Source organism: Pangasianodon hypophthalmus, chromosome 27 (genome assembly GCF_027358585.1).
Source record: "Pangasianodon hypophthalmus isolate fPanHyp1 chromosome 27, fPanHyp1.pri, whole genome shotgun sequence".
Taxonomy (NCBI): Eukaryota; Metazoa; Chordata; class Actinopteri; order Siluriformes; family Pangasiidae; genus Pangasianodon; species Pangasianodon hypophthalmus.
In genome coordinates this window covers 9,731,798-9,748,602 of record NC_069736.1, presented here as the reverse complement: position 1 = coordinate 9,748,602, position 16,805 = coordinate 9,731,798, and the positions used below count along the sequence as shown (strand labels likewise).

The 16,805-nt window shown below is 39.6% G+C and overlaps 2 protein-coding genes and 4 non-coding genes across 6 annotated transcripts; 5 read left to right on the top strand and 1 right to left on the bottom strand.

The window, feature by feature from the left end:
* Positions 1–105: 105 nt before the first annotated feature.
* On the top strand, positions 106–5,635 carry rpl12 (ribosomal protein L12). The gene is made up of 7 exons (XM_026922538.3): positions 106–264; positions 3,361–3,434; positions 3,750–3,848; positions 4,529–4,610; positions 5,039–5,125; positions 5,386–5,498; positions 5,583–5,635. Exons 1-7 carry the CDS (start codon positions 228–230, stop codon positions 5,586–5,588), a joined length of 498 nt encoding a protein of 165 aa, XP_026778339.1. The 5' UTR covers positions 106–227; the 3' UTR covers positions 5,589–5,635.
* On the top strand, positions 3,137–3,263 carry LOC113531681 (small nucleolar RNA SNORA65). Its single transcript, XR_003403283.1, has one exon. It is a non-coding gene; the product is annotated as a small nucleolar RNA SNORA65 (small nucleolar RNA).
* On the top strand, positions 3,511–3,637 carry LOC113531679 (small nucleolar RNA SNORA65). Its single transcript, XR_003403281.1, has one exon. It is a non-coding gene; the product is annotated as a small nucleolar RNA SNORA65 (small nucleolar RNA).
* On the top strand, positions 4,802–4,926 carry LOC113531682 (small nucleolar RNA SNORA65). The gene has a single exon (XR_003403284.3). It is a non-coding gene; the product is annotated as a small nucleolar RNA SNORA65 (small nucleolar RNA).
* Positions 5,174–5,300, top strand: LOC113531680 (small nucleolar RNA SNORA65). The gene has a single exon (XR_003403282.1). It is a non-coding gene; the product is annotated as a small nucleolar RNA SNORA65 (small nucleolar RNA).
* Positions 5,636–6,478: 843 nt separating the features above from the next.
* pole3 (polymerase (DNA directed), epsilon 3 (p17 subunit)) lies at positions 6,479–10,612 on the bottom strand. The gene is made up of 4 exons (XM_026921577.3): positions 10,081–10,612; positions 8,246–8,331; positions 8,036–8,154; positions 6,479–7,335 (listed from the first exon to the last, which is right to left on the bottom strand). Exons 1-4 carry the CDS (start codon positions 10,144–10,146, stop codon positions 7,154–7,156), a joined length of 453 nt encoding a protein of 150 aa, XP_026777378.1. The 5' UTR covers positions 10,147–10,612; the 3' UTR covers positions 6,479–7,153.
* Positions 10,613–16,805: the final 6,193 nt, after the last annotated feature.

The following is a 16,805-nucleotide window of genomic DNA, read 5'->3' as shown; positions in this document are numbered from 1 at the left end:
CGCGATACTTTAGAATCTCGCAGTATTTTGATCTGAAAAGTCACTCGAGTTTAGTCTCGCGGCGATCTCGCGATAGTTCGAGGTCCTATATTAAACCGCTCCACGCTTCATTCGGTCCTTTTCCTTTTTCACTTTAGGTGGTGAAGGTGCAACAGTAATCGGTCGTCCCGAATCCGGGTTCATCCGACACCCTCACCAATTCAAGCCGAACTGAGCTCAGCGACAACATGCCTCCTAAATTCGACCCCAACGAGATTAAAATCGGTACGTTTCAAAGAAAAAAAAAACAAAAAACGGTGAAGTTGAGGTGGATTATTTGGACGGTTTCTTCTTTAACACAGGCCTCGGCTCTGTGACAAGGCCCTGAGTACTGCCTTCCTCTGGGTCTGGCTTATACATACTACTGTAACTGTGTGTGCCTGAGAGTTTGTATAGGAGGCTAAGAGGCTATAGGAGCTACATACATTTTTTTTTTAAATTTATTTTATTTTTTTTTCGACGCGTTTTCGGTCTGCGCTAACGAGTTAGCAAGCCAGCTAGCTAACGTTATAGCTAAGTTAACTACTTTTATTTATTTATTTTGTAGCTTGTGCCTACATAGTTATTGACCACATTAATACCCCAGAGTGGTGTTTCTTTGTGTCCGTGTCTCGGCTGGTGTCTGGTCTCTAGCTCAGGAGTCAGGAGTGAGGAGTGAAGTGTTGGTTGTACAGCACGTGGCTGTCGCTCCGCAGCCTGCAGAAGACTGGAAAAGCCACCAGCAGGCCGTATAGCAGCTCAGTGTAATGACAAACTCCTGCTCATCTTAACCACGCTCTCCAGTCTGAAGTAGTGGTTCTTAATTTAACGTTTTTTAGGGCTGGGCAATATAACCAATACAATATCACGATTCTCGAAGACTTGGACGATATGTATCACGATATTTTCTTGCTAAGAAACCTCCAGCAAAACACTAGTGTAGCATGAAAAAGCTGAGTTTAATGCTACTTTTATCTAGTGTGTACAAAATTAATTTCATATTGAAAAGGATGAGAAATTCTGTAGTGTTTTAACTTTTACAAATGTCACTACAAGTATTTAATGTCAGCTCACACACGTGTGTGTGTGTGTGTATGTATATATATGTATATATATATATATATATATATATATATATATATATATATATATATATATATATATATATATATATATATATATATATATACACATTATATAATGTGTATATATATACACATTATATAATGTGTATATATATACACATTATATAATGTATATGTGTGTGTATATATTTACATATTACACACACATGTACACATATATGAGAGAGAGATGCATCATAATCTCAAACAGTTTTCCATGATACTGATATTGTTGTTTTGCCCAGCTTTAATCAGTGACATTCCTCAGTTGTATTGTAAATTGATCGAGTGTGTGCTGTTCATCAGCTACTTCACCTAATTTACATCTTTACAATGCTCATGTTAAGGCTGAGGATCTCTGTGCATGTGGATGTCATTCTTACATTTGACACCTTTCAGGATTTTGAGGATTTGCACGAGCCCAGTTTGTGTTAAGTTGAACAGTTAGTTTTTTTTCCCCTGAAGTCATATTTGCAAAATCGTGTCATGTCTGTTATGCAATCTTATTAAATTGTATTAAGTGAAAGTTCCCGCAAATGTCCTGATGTAATGCAGAATAGTGGCTTGATTTCACTGGAGATGAAACGATGAACCGGTTGGAGTGAAAGATTTGGTCCTGCATCAGGATCCAGTTTTCTCTATGTCTGTCACTTCTGTGTCTGGAGTTAATGAGCACTTGGTGAGAGAGAGCACAGTCACTAGTCCAGCGTACGTCAGCTAAGATTTTTACTCGTCCCAGTGTGTTTGAGGCACATAGTCGGTAGTTTGGTTCAAGTAAGTGTAGTATGTAGCAAAGACCCTCTGCTTTAACAGGAAGAGGTAGATGACCAGCCACTGACTTTTACTCTGTAACTGTGTGATAGAATCTCATTTACTCACCAAATACAGCTTAGAGATTAAAAGTGGGGTTTTGTGATACAGTAATGACATCTTGAGCAAAAAAGCTTATGCAGTTTTCAAGAGTTTTTCCTGGCTGAAAGCTGGCAGCTGATTGGAGTGCAGTCTACAACATTCTGAACCTTATGGCCAGAAAAGTGTACAAAAGATATTGTACTGTGAGGCAGAGAGTATGTGCAGGTGAGCTAGGAGTGAGCATAGGAAGCAAAGTGTGTAACCCCAGTGGGTCTAACTTGAACTGAAGGTATTATTTCTATATCGCAGCTTATTTCTGACTCAATCTGGCATTTTTGCTCGAACTTACTTGGGCACGGGTTTTGAAGTGACATTAGAGACTGGAAAAGGCTTTTGCTTCTAGATTGGTGATGGTCAATAAAGAAGTGTTTTGGATTAATACTGGTAAGTTTTGTACATAGACAGTATTACCAGGGATGGTGGCTATGTTTACATTCAGGTCACATTCCATTTAAGGTCTATATTCAGGTTTCCCATATTCCGAATACAATGTTTATAAGTGTACAGGCATCGGAATATTCCTGTATACATGGTTGTAAGTACGTCTAAGTTGCTATTCCTAAATACCTAGCCTACAGCTAAGCATCTGTTAACACCCACAATTCCTTGCAGAATGAGCATGTGTGTATATACATCTCCTTTCAGTGGATTTTCTGAATAAGGCGTTTACATGCAGCAAATTTCCGATTAAAACAGGCATATTCCGGGGGCTGGGAATCAGAGTCGGGCGATCGGATTGCAGCATTTACGTGACTCGGTACTAATTAGAATATTGCCAAATTTCCATTAATATTGGAATACTGATGTGCATGTAGATGTAGCCATTGATAAACAAGATAAACAGAAACATCAATTACAAGATTAACTTCACGTGGTTTATAAACTTGGGTTGAGTTAAAGTGCAACCCTGCCTTTGATTAAGGTGTTATATATAACTGCATGAAGCTTTTCTTTTAGTTTGTTCAATTAAAGAGAATAATTACAATTTAATTTGTACCTGCAGGTGAGTTTTTGCCTTAGGCTAAATGAAAATGACAAAGTTTGGATAGTATAATCTGTACAGATGTTTAATTGATCAGCCTCCCGCCACTATGCTAGTCTGTGTGAGTGACTTGGTATAATCCAGTGGAGGCTGAGAGAAACCCAGCTCTAGGAAGCAGAGCTGCTCAGTCTGATGGGTAACTCTGTGCCGAAAGGCCTGGGACACACTGAATACAGAGTACTGTTTCATGGTGTACGTGATTCTACATCAGCCGGACTGCACTAATGACTTCTCTTCCTGTTTTTTTTTTTTTAAATTCCTCAGTGTACATGAGGTGCACAGGTGGAGAGGTCGGTGCCACTTCCTCTCTGGCCCCCAAAATCGGACCTCTGGGTCTGGTAAGTGACATGCTTGCATACATTTATATCTCAAGGCTAGAAAATGGGTTCTGTATGATCTTATGTCGATCAGCCTCCCGCCACTATGCTAGTCTGTGTGAGTGACTTGGTATAATCCAGTGGAGGCTGAGAGAAACCCAGCTCTAGGAAGCAGGGCTGCCCAGTCTGATGGGTAACTCTGTGCCGAAAGGCCTGGAACAGATAAAACCTGCATGCAACTATAGTATTCAAATGAAAGCATAGATCAGGATTAAAAAAAAAAAGTCAGTTTTGGCAGTAACAGCATTATAATGCTTATGGTGCTTATTCCTCCAGTCCCCCAAGAAAGTGGGTGATGACATTGCCAAGGCTACCGGTGACTGGAAGGGCCTGAGGATCACTGTCAAGCTGACCATCCAGAACAGACAGGCAGCGGTAAGCCTTCCCTGTGTCTTAAAACAGCATTTACATCGGAAGAAAGATTTTCATATGGATGTGTTGTCTGTTGTTTGAGTGAACACAATCCAACTTTTGTGGCTCTGGTAAATGAATGGCAGTCAGTCCTTCAGTTAGTGTATGTGCATATCGGGTTACTTTTAAAGTTATTGAATCTAAAATGAATGTTGACATACTAGCTTTCAAATTGTCCAGAAGCAAACTGGCCTATAAAGATAAAGCATTATTAAAACCTATTTCTTTGGTGACCGTGAAGCTTACCAGAGTATTAGTTAGAATGGGGTTGAGATAATGAAGGGATTTTTTTTTTTTTTTTTTTTTTTTTTTAAAAAAGCAAACTTGTTTACAGTGACGTGCATAAGATCCAAATGCAAATGAAGTTAAGTTGTAAAGCTAAAGCAGGAGACTGGTTACCTCATGCCATGCAATTGAAGCAAAGAACTTTTCAGTTATTTTGCAGTTCTGCTACCCTGGGCCTAAAATCATGGTTCACAATCCATTGCCTGTCCCTGATTTAATCATAGCTGAATTGTATACCCCTACTGGAAATGACTAGAAACGTAGCTTCAGCTAGCACATCAGTCCAAGTGTGCTGTAATGCTCTAGTACTGGAAGCTGTTCATTTTTGCAGTGCTTATAGAATTGTCTTGTTCCTGCAGATTGAGGTGGTGCCCTCTGCCTCTGCCCTCATCATCAAGGCCCTGAAGGAGCCTCCCCGTGACAGGAAGAAGGTCAAGAACAGTAAGTAGCCCTGAAGATCATGCTGCTACTACAAGCTATGAAGTTCAGTAATGTTGACTCTGATTGTACAAGTTTGTCATGAAACTGTTGCTCTCTCTTTAAATGGTAAAATACAACTAATTTGAAATTAAATGATTAAATCATGAATGGGGGAAGAATCCTAGCGAACTAGCTAGGACTAATATCAGCCTCCCGCCACTATGCTAGTCTGTGAGTGACTTGGTATAATCCAGTGGAGGCTGAGAGAAACCCAGCTCTAGGAAGCAGGGCTGCTCAGTCTGATGGGTAACTCTGTGCCGAAAGGCCTGGGACACACTGAATACAGATTTAACACTTGATCAACATGTAGTCTTGTCTCAAGTAAATGGATGTGGATGGTAAAGAAATGGATTTGTAGACTAGCTCTAACGGTGGCACTTTTCCTGCAGTTAAGCACTCTGGCAGCGTTTCCTTCGACGACATCGTCAACATTGCCCGAATCATGAGGCCACGCTCTATTGCCAGAGAGCTCTCAGGTGTGTACAAGTTTTGATTTGTGTAATGCAGGCATTCTCCTCCAGCCTCCCGCCACTATGCTAGTCTGTGTGAGTGACTTGGTATAATCCAGTGGAGGCTGAGAGAAACCCAGCTCTAGGAAGCAGGGCTGCTCAGTCTGATGGGTAACTCTGTGCCGAAAGGCCTGGAACATCTTTCCAAATCTTTTTCTCATACTGACGGCTGGAAAGCTTTCGGAACTGACAGGTGAGATTAAACTAAGTTTGTGCTGTCTCCTCAGGAACCATTAAGGAGATTCTGGGCACGGCTCAGTCTGTTGGCTGCACCATCGATGGCCGTCCACCCCATGACGTCATTGATGACATCAACAGCGGCAAACAGGAGTGCCCATCTGTAAGTACCGGACATATGTGGTCTGTGATTGATATTTTCCTTTGCGCATTTTAAATACTAAACTACTTTTTTTTTTATTTTTAGGATTAAACAGCTGACATGGAGGAATGGAAAATAAAATTTGTTAGAAAAATAAATCCTGGTTTGTGCGTGTGGGTTTTTTTTTTTATTTTTTTTTTTATAAACATTATCAGATGGGAGATGGTCCTTTTTACCAAAAGAGGAAATTGAAACTTTTGTCAGATACTCAGTTTCTGGTCCAGGGCAGTTAGCAGCACTATATTAATGGACAGCTAATTGTGAAACTATCAGTTCATTGCAAAGAAAACTAACTAGGCTAATATGTGCAGGAAGATTAAACTGGTTACTCACTAGTGAATTGTTGCAACCTGTTCAGATAACATGATTTGTTGGTAGCAAGTCTTGTATGTTCCCATTGTGCTGGGTTTAAGATAACTTGTCAGAACCATAATAAATATATATATATATAAATAACTAAATACAGCCCTCTATCTCATTCAAATGACATGTTAAACTAGGCCATTAATACAGAGTCTGATCACAGTATTCTGTTGCAACATACTTGAACATAGAGGCAAGTTGTTATAAAAGCATGATGTTTTTGCATTAGGTTACTTGGTAATTGCCTGTTTGTTGGCTTCAGCTTCAATAAACAGATGGCCATAAGATTACAATGAGATTGTGAGCCATCAGAGGTATTGGTTTACATCCAATCCAAACAGCTGGAGGTGTTAATTTTCTGTAAAGCTGCCTTGGGGTCAAGAATGAAGTTAGATGAAATAAACTTAATTGTATTGGCTATCTGAAAGGACCACTTCGACAAAGGCCTGGTTTAACAGAACTTACACAACTTGAATACTTTGCCTGAAGTTTGTGTAGTGCTGAATTACCTCAAAATGAATTATTGTCCATGTAGCTTCATTACTTAAATTGCAATTCACAACATGCAAATGCAGATATTTACACAAAAAACCCTTTAATATGAAAACCAGTTCAGGGTGGGCTGACTGAGTCCTACAAAAGTACAAATTTATTTGAAAGTTAAAACATGTATCAAGGCCTGATACCAGCAAAGCCCTGACCCAGATGTGAGGAAACTATCAAAAACATCCCTGTCTCTGTTTCAACAATGCATTTTCCACATTCCCTGAATTTTACAATGTGCTGCCAGACTTTCCTGTACAATTTATTCCAAGATGAAGCACCAAAAGATGTGGATGACTTTTTAACAATACAACTTCACCTGCAGACATCAATTCCACAAAAAGAGACAATCCGACTTTTCAGAATGTACGCACAGCCTCGCGCTCAGTCTGTTTAAGCTACAGGTACACTGATATGGTCAAATTTCATTTCTAAACCATGCAGGTGAAGATACCAAGTATACTGCTACTGAGAAGACAAGTACAACATGAACCTGGAACATAAACACTTCTCATAAACAGGGTAGAGATGGGAACAAAGCCATCATTCAAGTATCTTTTAATCCTCGGTGCCTAATTTTATTTTTTCATAGAGATCAAGTGCTGGCTGTTTGTATTCTCTCCCTTTTCTTCTCACAGTGGACACACAACTAGAGTGTCTTTAGGAACCAGGGTGGGTAGAAAATGGTGCTGAACTTCTGCCATTCTCCCTCAATTCTCCACATCTTCCTCCTCTCCCTCGTTCTCTCCATCCTGCTCATCCTCTATGTGCTCTTCTTCATCCTCCTCTTCCTCTCTGCCCTTGTCATTTTCTTCTGTGCCATTCTTCTTCTCTTTATCCTTACGTTTCTGTTCAGATGCCTCTTTTTTCCCCTTCTGGCCCTTTTTGTAGGCTGTTGACAGACGGCAATTTTCACGTTAGACAGAAGTGAAAGCACTAAAAGGAAGACGCTGATGAATTATAATGCTGAACATGTGGATTTTAACAGAACATAAACACACAGCAACCATTTGCAAAAAGTCTACTGCAATTTGTAAGGTTTCAATCTGTTTCTAGACCTACAATTAGTAAAAACACAAATTCAATATAATAAATGTTATTTTAGAGACTTGGACACACAAATGGAAAATTTGTTTCTACATTTTTTTCCTACTATGTTACCTTTTCTTAATCATCTCACTAGCCCTACACAGGTCCAGCAGAGGCCCATAACTGGCTGAGGAAGTAAGAATTATCAGCTTATCTGTTTTCTTTGCTTGTTCAGTTCACCTCACAGGCAGCAGAGGGCGTAAAATATCACAAACTGCTCATTTAACACTTAGCTATTTTACATGCTTTTATCAATAAATGTAAAATCAAGACAAAAATGATCTTTTTTTAAGAACATGAAATGCTGCCTTGTTATACAAAGAAAGTACAAGTAAATAAAGTTCAATTTAGTAATCTAAAACAGGTTTAGGTAACATAACCAGTAACGTAATGTGTTTATCTGTATACACCAACAAATCACATAAAAATGAACAAATGTTGCACATACACCAGTATGACCTGGAGGCTACAACATGACTTAAGTAAGTTGTAATATCAGTTACCCTCAAGAGCCTCGCGCAGAGGTGGCAAGAATCGCTCAAACTCCATCTCCTCCATAGCAGACATCACATCCCCGGCGTTTAGAGTCTTCCTTTTGGCTTTCATGGCAAAACTGTTGGCACTGGTGATTAGATCAGTAGTCTCAGTGAGTGTCATCATGGTTCCTGTTTTATGCCAGACAGCTGTGATTTGGATATTTACTGCTAACCTACCATGATGTAGCATACAGAACAAATACACTGGCTGCTTGAGATATGGCTCTTCTTGCCTCTTTGGACACATTTACACCATCTGGTAACTGGAAGAATAAAATCAGAAATAAAGTACACTTAGCCATCCGGATTATATAACTCACAAAGACAAAATTATATCAAGTTTTCTAATCATAATAAGGAAACTCAAGACAGCACGGTGATGCAGCGGGTAGTGTTGCTGCCTCACAGCTCCAGGTTGGAGCCTGAGCTCGGATTACTGTCTGTGTGGAGTTTCTGTGCAGGTTCATCCTGTGGGTGTCATTCACATCCACCATCCACTTTATTAGGAAGCCCTGTCCACCTGCACATTCATGCAGTTATCTAATCAGCCGATCATGTGGCAGCAGTGCAATGCAAAAATCATGCAGATACAGGTCAAGAGCTTCAGGTAAAGTTCACATCAAACATCAGAATGGGGAAAAAGTGTGATCTCTGTGACTTTGATCATGGCATGGTTGTTGGTGCCAGAAGAGCTGGTTTGAGTATTTCATAAACTTCTGATCTCCTGGGATTTTCACAAACAACAGTCTCTAGACTGGTGTGGAAAAAAAAAGGGCACAGAATGAGTGATAGTTCTGTGGGTGGAAACACCTTGTTGAATGGAGAGATCAGAGGAAAATGGTCAGATTGGTTCAAGCTGCCAGGAAAAAAAAAATAACCTGGTCTTTTTTCCAGTCTTCAACTGTCCAGTTTTGGTGAGTTTGTGCCCATGATAGCCTCAGATTCCTGGCTGACAGGAGTGGAACCTGATGTGGTTTTCTGCTGTTGTAGCCTATCCACCTAAAGGTTTGATGTGTTGTGCATTCTGATGTGCTTTTCTGAATACCACGGTCGTAACGAGTGCTTATTTGAGTTACTATAGACTTCCTGTCCAGTCTGGTCATTCTCCTCTGATCTCTTTTATCAACAAGGTGTTTCAGCCTGCAGACCCTCCGCACACAGGATGATTTTTTGCACCATTCTGTGTAAACTCTACATTTTCATCTACTGTATGAAAATCCCAGGAGATCAGCATGGTTAAAGTCAGACATTGCCATGGTTAAAGTCACAGAAATCACACTTTTTCCCCCATTCTGATGTTTGATGTGAACAGTACCTGAAGCTCTTGCTATATATCTATATAATTTCATGCATTGTGCTGCTGAAACATGGTTGGCTGAATAACTGCATAAATGAGCAGGTGTTCCTAATAAAGTGGACGGTGAGTGTAGGTATGAGTGTGTATGTTAATGGTGTCCTGCAATGGGCTCCAGATCCACTGCAATTAAGCTGTTAGTGAAGATGAATAAATGAATGAGGAAATTCAAATGCTTATTGTACAAGAGTGGGTAACAGGTATTAGAAATTAATAAGTGCAAGGCAGAAATGTCTGTAATACATTTAATGGGGAAAAAAATTAAAACAGCAACAACAAAAACAACAGTGTGGTAAGGGCTGCATCATCATCTTCAACCCTGTAAAAGCTCATGGCTTCATCCCAAATGCCTCACTCGCAGACATGTAGTGCACTTTCCGGAGCGCACTCATTATTACAAACACCATGTAGAGCTAGTGCGCATAAATAGGGAGTATGGAGTCGTTAGGGACACAGCCTGCTTTATAGTTAAAGCTGACAATGTTTCAGTGATGAAGTCGAGAACTCTCTGCGGCTTTGTTTAACGACCAGAACAAGTTGCAAAAAAAAAAAAACAAATAAATAAAAAACTAACCAGGAAAAAAGAAATATATGTGGCACTACAGAAAGTGCGGTGTTGTATGTGTAGAAAAGGCGTGAAGAGTCGTGCGGTACTTACAGCCTCTTTGATAATGCGGGTGATAACAGCGTTGGGCAGGTTCAGGTCCTCAGGTCTCTCCGCCATTACTACTACACCGACTTAGCTCAGCTAGCTGTATGTTAGCCAAATTAGCGAGGGAACTTCACCTTCACTATACTGCCTGGCTTAGTATTACAGAATAAACCCGCGGGTGTTTAAAAAGGTTTGTTATAACAGTGTGTAGTGAGTGCAGTTTTATTCTACAGCTGACTGAGGAGCAAAACGGAACACTAACCCGGGAAAAGCAGGCAGCTAACTGTTAGCCGCTAACCAACTACAGCAAATGTATCTATATCAGATAACAAACCGGAAGCGAAAGACTTCTTTAGCGATAAGACGGGATTTAAAACGAAACCAAATGTCCCAGTCAAACCTGGTTACATGCAGTGGATGTGGTCCTTTCAGACATTAGGTGGAGGGGAAAAAACTAGCAACCGAGTTTGTTTTGGAGCCCGCTAAACATCCAAACCACGAGTTTCACCTTTGACCTTTCCCGTGTCAGACATAACGTCACAGAAATCAGCCAATAAACGGCGGGTGTTGCCTTTATGCTTACTAATACATGTTAACTTCATCTCTCCAAGTTATCCTAGTAATAATACAACAATATTTTCTTACAGCCCTGCAGAAATGTAAGACTATAGCTGCTTCTGAAGTGATTCAGCATCTGAAACAGGTGTGTTAGAGTAAAGAAAAGTGCACACTGAACTGCACACTGGACCATGTGTGACCAGCTATGAGTAAAGTGGCATAGACAAAATCTGAGATATATTATTATTATTATTATTATTATTATTATTATTATTATTATAGAGCATATTTAACAACTTAATTATAAAATATAGTATGGTTCAAAGTACCAACTTAATATTTTGGATATGGATTTCCTAATTAAAACATGCTCTTTCAAGTGATATCATTCTTTTTATGCTTGACCTTATCATACATGGCCAATATGCATTTGAAATATAGGTGCGAAATTATTGTTGAAATACCTGATAAATCTGAAAGTTTGAGAAATTTGAAAATTAGCTGCATTTAGCAAAATGAACAAAATCTGTCATTCAGTACAGAAACTATACTCTCCTCCACCATGTTGAAAGTTTAGGACTCCTCCCATCTCGGAAACTCTGGTATCAAAATTATCAACGAGTTTCCCAGTCGTAATTAAGACTTGAGGGGTCACTGAGGGGTCAACATCCTTGTGGGAAAGCCGTATTTATGATAATTCTGATATCATGTGAAGGCAGCATAATTCAAGGGTTTAACAAAAATATTGCATTAACTGTTTAGGAACTACAGCCATTTTTGCAGAATTCCTTCATTTTCACAGGCTCAAAAGTAATTGGACAAACTAACATAATCATAAATATTAGGATTATTTCTAAGACTTGGATAGAAATCCTTTGCAGTCCATGACTGCCTGAAGTCAAAAACCCATGGACATTACCCTTGAGATGCTTTGCAAGGCCTTTACTGCAGTCACTTTCAGTTGCTGCTTGTTTGTGGGTTTTTCTGCCTTCAGTTTTGTCTTCAGTAAGTGAAAAACATGCTCAATTGGGTTTAGGTCATCGGACATTTAAGAACATTCCATTTCTTTGCCTTAAGAAGCTCTCGGGTTGCTTTTGTGGTACATTTTGGGTCATTATCCATCTATACTGCATAGCGCTGTCCTATCAGTTTTGCAGCATTTGACTGAATCTGAGCAGAAACTATAGATCTATACACTTCAGAATTTATCATTTTATTTCTATCAGCAGTTACATCATCAATAAACACCAGTAACCCAATTCCATTGGCAGCCATACATGCCCATGCCATAATGTGTTTGACAGATGATGTAGTATGCTTTGGATCATGAGCCCTCCCTTTCCTTCTCCATACTTTTCTCTTCCCATCATTCTGGTGCAAGTTAATCTTGCATCAGAAATGGGCAGAAGTTTTTCTTTCACAAAGTCTAATCTGGCCTTTCTGTTCTTGAGTGTTACCAGCGGTTTGCATCTTGAGGTAAACCATCTGTATTTACATTCATGAAGGCGTCTCTTGATTGTAGACTTTGACAATGATATGCCTACCTCCTCCTGAGTGTTCTTGACTTGGCTAGATGTTGTGAAGAGGTTTTTCTTCAACAAGGAAAGAATTTAGCATTCATCCATTTTAGTTGTCTTCCGTGGTCTTCCAGGCCTTTTGGTGTTGCTGAGCTCAACAGTGCATTCCTTCTTTTTAAGAATGTACCAAATTGTTGATTTGGCCACATCTAAAGTTTCTGCTATCTCTCTGATAGGTCTGTTTTGTTTTTTCAGCATAATGATGGCAAATATGCAGCTGTGGACCTTCTGTTTTCGAAGTTAAAGAGATCTTATACTAGACAAAAGTCCCTGAAAATTTCATGCACCTAGCATGAATATTTCAACAGTAATGACTTATGGAACTTTGTAACTTTTTCTGTAGCACTCATTTTTGCAGTAAAAAATAGGGCCATGCCCCCAACGCCTCCATCCATATCTTAGAAAATAATGCAGACACAAGCCTGACATTGTGTACACATTGTGTTTATTGTGTATAAAGCAAATTTGAGATGGTCAGTCAGGAGGCCGCAGGTGATTTGACATGGATTGTCCCTAAAGCAAAACAACAAGATAAGTGTGGCCACAGCTTAATAAGGAATGATGATTGTGTTGGACCCACAAGAAGATGTAGCATGTGACATCAAGGGCTAGTGAACTGATTTTTTATTTTCATCTGGTAATGAATTATGTTGATGTTTTGGAGTCAGTCCCTGTGACAGCTTCTTACTTTTATGCCTTATGTACCTAAGCTGTGGCCATGAATTAATTATCTCGTTCCTTACTAAGTTGAGGAAATTACTTAATTATCTTGTTCCTATGACTTAATGATCTCATTCCCATGCCTTCATTAGTTGTGTCCATGCATTATTTTTATGAAGAAGTGATGGCACCAGCAGGGCACTGTAAGTTGCTCTAAGAATTCAAGTTGCTAGACCTATTACTCATAGGATTTCAGATATAACTTAGAAAAAATGTAATCTGCAATAATTAATTCATATATATATATAGTCCTGCAAAGACAAGAACTAAGATTTCAGACATGTCTTTGATTCCAAACGTGAATGCGTGTTTGTACAACTGAAGAGAAATTTTCATTTTTTTTAAAAAGCTGGTTTTAATTTGCTCATTTTGTGCTTTTACAACTTAATTGCATATTCTATTATAATATATAAAATAAGAAGGCCCACTTAAAGAGCTGTGGTTTGCTAGAGTATAAATACCTAGGCTGTATGACACTGGGGGAAAAATCTGCTGAATGCTGAGATTTCCACTGAGCTCATTTTCCTTTGAGTTGTATTTTTGGAGCTTTGTCTAGTTTTGAACCATTTGCACTGTGTTTATCTCGATCTCAGATCGTGTGAAATGTCTTATGTTGAAACTGGCCAAGGGCTTTGAGAAATGTCTTTTCTGCTCAGAAAGCGTGTTCTTATGGTTCTTAGCATAGTTAATAGCACACAAAAAGCTGAATAGGTTTATTTGTGTATTGCTGGGGCCTGCTGCAGTAGTCACGTAGCATTTCGACACAGTTCAGTGTGAACGTCCGTTTGGGTCCAGCAATTTCACGGTTAAATAAACATGAAAAGGAGTCATCATTTGGGAGCTCTTAATGTTTTTCCATCTGAATGTGTGTGTGCTGCTATGAAAATGAGGCTGAAGGATATATTGCTCTTCCTTGGCATGTGGACTAAGAGTAATACACCTCAATATGAATGGAACGTGAAAAGATTCCTTCCCATGAATTTAGAAAAAATGTTACAGAGCCAGTCCCTAGTGTTAATAACAATGATGATTTATTTTTTACAGCGATTCTTACACTGCATTGGATTTGATCTAACATGAATGGCCAGGTTTTTGTGGAGTCCATGCCAGCTTGTGTGTATGCTGTCATTAAAGCAAAAAGGGGACATGCCAAATACTAAGAAATTCTGAAATTCATGTAAAAAAGATTCAACTTTTTGTAGAATTTAATATCACATTCACATCCTATTCAGAGTATTTAGACCCTTTACTCAGTACTTTGTTGAAGCACCAACTGCAGCCATTACAGCCTTTTCTTGGATATAATTCCACAAGTTTGACTTACCTGGATTTAGGATTTTCTCTGCAAAGCCTCTAACGTTCTGTCAGGTTGAATGGGGGAATCACTGTACTTCTGTTTTCAGGTGTCTTAAAAGATGTTCTTATCAAGTTCGGGTGCAGACTATAGCTGGATGACACAATCAAACCATTGGACCAATCTGAGGTCCTAAGCATTCTTGAGCTGGTTTTCTTAAGGATGTCTCTGTACATTGATCTGGTCAAATTTTCCTTGATCCTGAAGCCTCCATGTCCCTGCCAATAGAAAAGCATTCCCACAACATGATGCTGACACCACCATGCTTCACCAAAGAAATGGATTTGGCCAGGTAATAAGCCATGCCTAGTTTCCTCCATAACGCTTGGGGCAGTACAGTGGTGCAGCAGGCAGCGTTGCTGCCTCACAGCCCCAGACTCCCTAGTTCAACCACCACAACCCTGTCCAGGATAAAGCAATTATTGAAAATGAATGAATGTAATGTTTGGCATTCAGTCCAAACAAATCGGCTACAGTCAGTAAGTGTCCACCTGCAAAGTGCACTTGTAGGTAGGTTTATCTGAAATAATGGCCAATGAATATAACTAACAAACTTTATTAGGTCTGCCTAATAAACTCAGTGTGAATTGCAATGTGAATTTGAGGTGTGTGGTTGTGCACAGTGGGGTAATTGTGAAAGTCTCTTTATGTACACAGGGCACACAGACATGACTAAAACATACAAAAAAACCCCATATTACACATGTGGTCTTGCACAATAGAGGTTAACACTTCAAATTTGGAATCTTCACAAGCCACGTAATCAGCTGAAGCCCAGTATGTGCAGGGAGTGGCAGGCTCACTCTGTCAACACTCTAAAATAGCCTTCATGTCATACAGTTAAGTCAGATTTGATTACAGTTAACGGCAAAGAATTTCCATGATAATTTTTTTTTTCACTCATTTTCCCATTGTTGTAATAACCCTCATCAAAATGCTTTGAGGTTTGTTTGATATATTAGGTCAGATGGCAATTAACTTTTCCACTCTTTTAAGGGAGGTTTAAGAGGCCGCATAATAGTCAGCCGCACTGAAGAGTTGAAGCATCTCCTTAAAATGTTAACATTAGCTAAGACATCATATTGCTAAAACCTACCTTTTATGGTTCTGTGGTTTATAATGGTTGCAGTGAGGTAGGAAAATCCTCCCAAAAAGATGTAATTTTCATTAACAAAACAGAATCTATATATAGCAAGAATGGTGACAGATTAAAGGAGAATATGTTAGGTCTGTTTTATTGTGGAGTGCATTTGGGATGGTTTGGGTCCATTAGGGAATTGTCACTTCAAATCAGTACAAAATTATTCTGACAGCTTACCCTTATCGAGGGCTCAGTAAATAGTTGGATGAGTATTAAAATGATATGGTCACACCTGTAAGGCAGACCCATGTGTTTGGTAGTGGTCAACAATGAAAATTTAAGCGACATGATATTTCCAGATGCCTAGGCTCTTTTAGTGAATTGTGCCCTTGCAGTGTGGTCACTCCCAGATATGGCGCAAAACTGTTTTAGTGTTGTGGGTTTGTGTGGCAACACCACTGTGGCCCACACTGTATCCTGTATAACTCTGTTTATCTGCTGTTGCGGTTTCTTTCATGAATGACTCAGTCTTTTTGAGTGTGTCACTAAAGTGAACAAATCCAGCTTGGTTACTGCCATGCTCTGAGTTTAATGAGTCCTGTTCAAGCTCTTCATTCTGAGGTGACAAGGGATTATCAGCAGATCACACAGAGTGTTTTACTGGGCACTGGCATTCGTATTTGAGCTGGTCAACTTCTCATCTAATTAACCCACTCAGTGATCTACACTGCGATGTCCACAGAGATTGCTTGGAGTGCTGCCTGTAGGATTTCTGTAGGATTTCTGTCTTTCATTAAGGCCAGGAGCAACTATATCACTATGTTAGATATACAACCCAGATTTGCCATGGAGTCAAATGCTTTGAAAATCAGACTGTCCGTTCTCTTATATTTTGTGTGCATGCTGCTTGGATTTATGTACAGAGTGTCTTCAGCCTATACCACTAGCAAGGCCACAGCTGTCTCTAATGAACATGTTGGTCTTAACCCTAATGCTTCTGGAGCTGCAGATTGCAGGAAGTATGCATGTTCTGTTATCAAGCCATAGCATCACCGCATTACTGAATGTGCAATAAGAGCTCTTTAATGAAACTGGGAACAGCCAAGTCACTTGCTAGGGCATCTGTACAGCAAAATGATCAGCTGTGTTAAACGGCAGATCCAGTTTTATTCCACTAAGGCAGCTAATTTGCTGTTGCGGAACCACACACCTGCTTAACCCTCTGATCATCTGAATGCTCCAATGGCAGGCTATCAAAACTCTCCATCAAGGTGGACACATTACCCAAGTTAAGAGAATGATAAGCAGCCACTGTAGCCACAGGGTCTATCTCTCTATGCAAAGCTGCTGTACTAAACTTCCGTACTTCTGTACAGAGTTCTGTACTCCATAATGGTGTTGCATTGTTGCTAATAGTTCTTGCATATGGCTCATGTCTGGT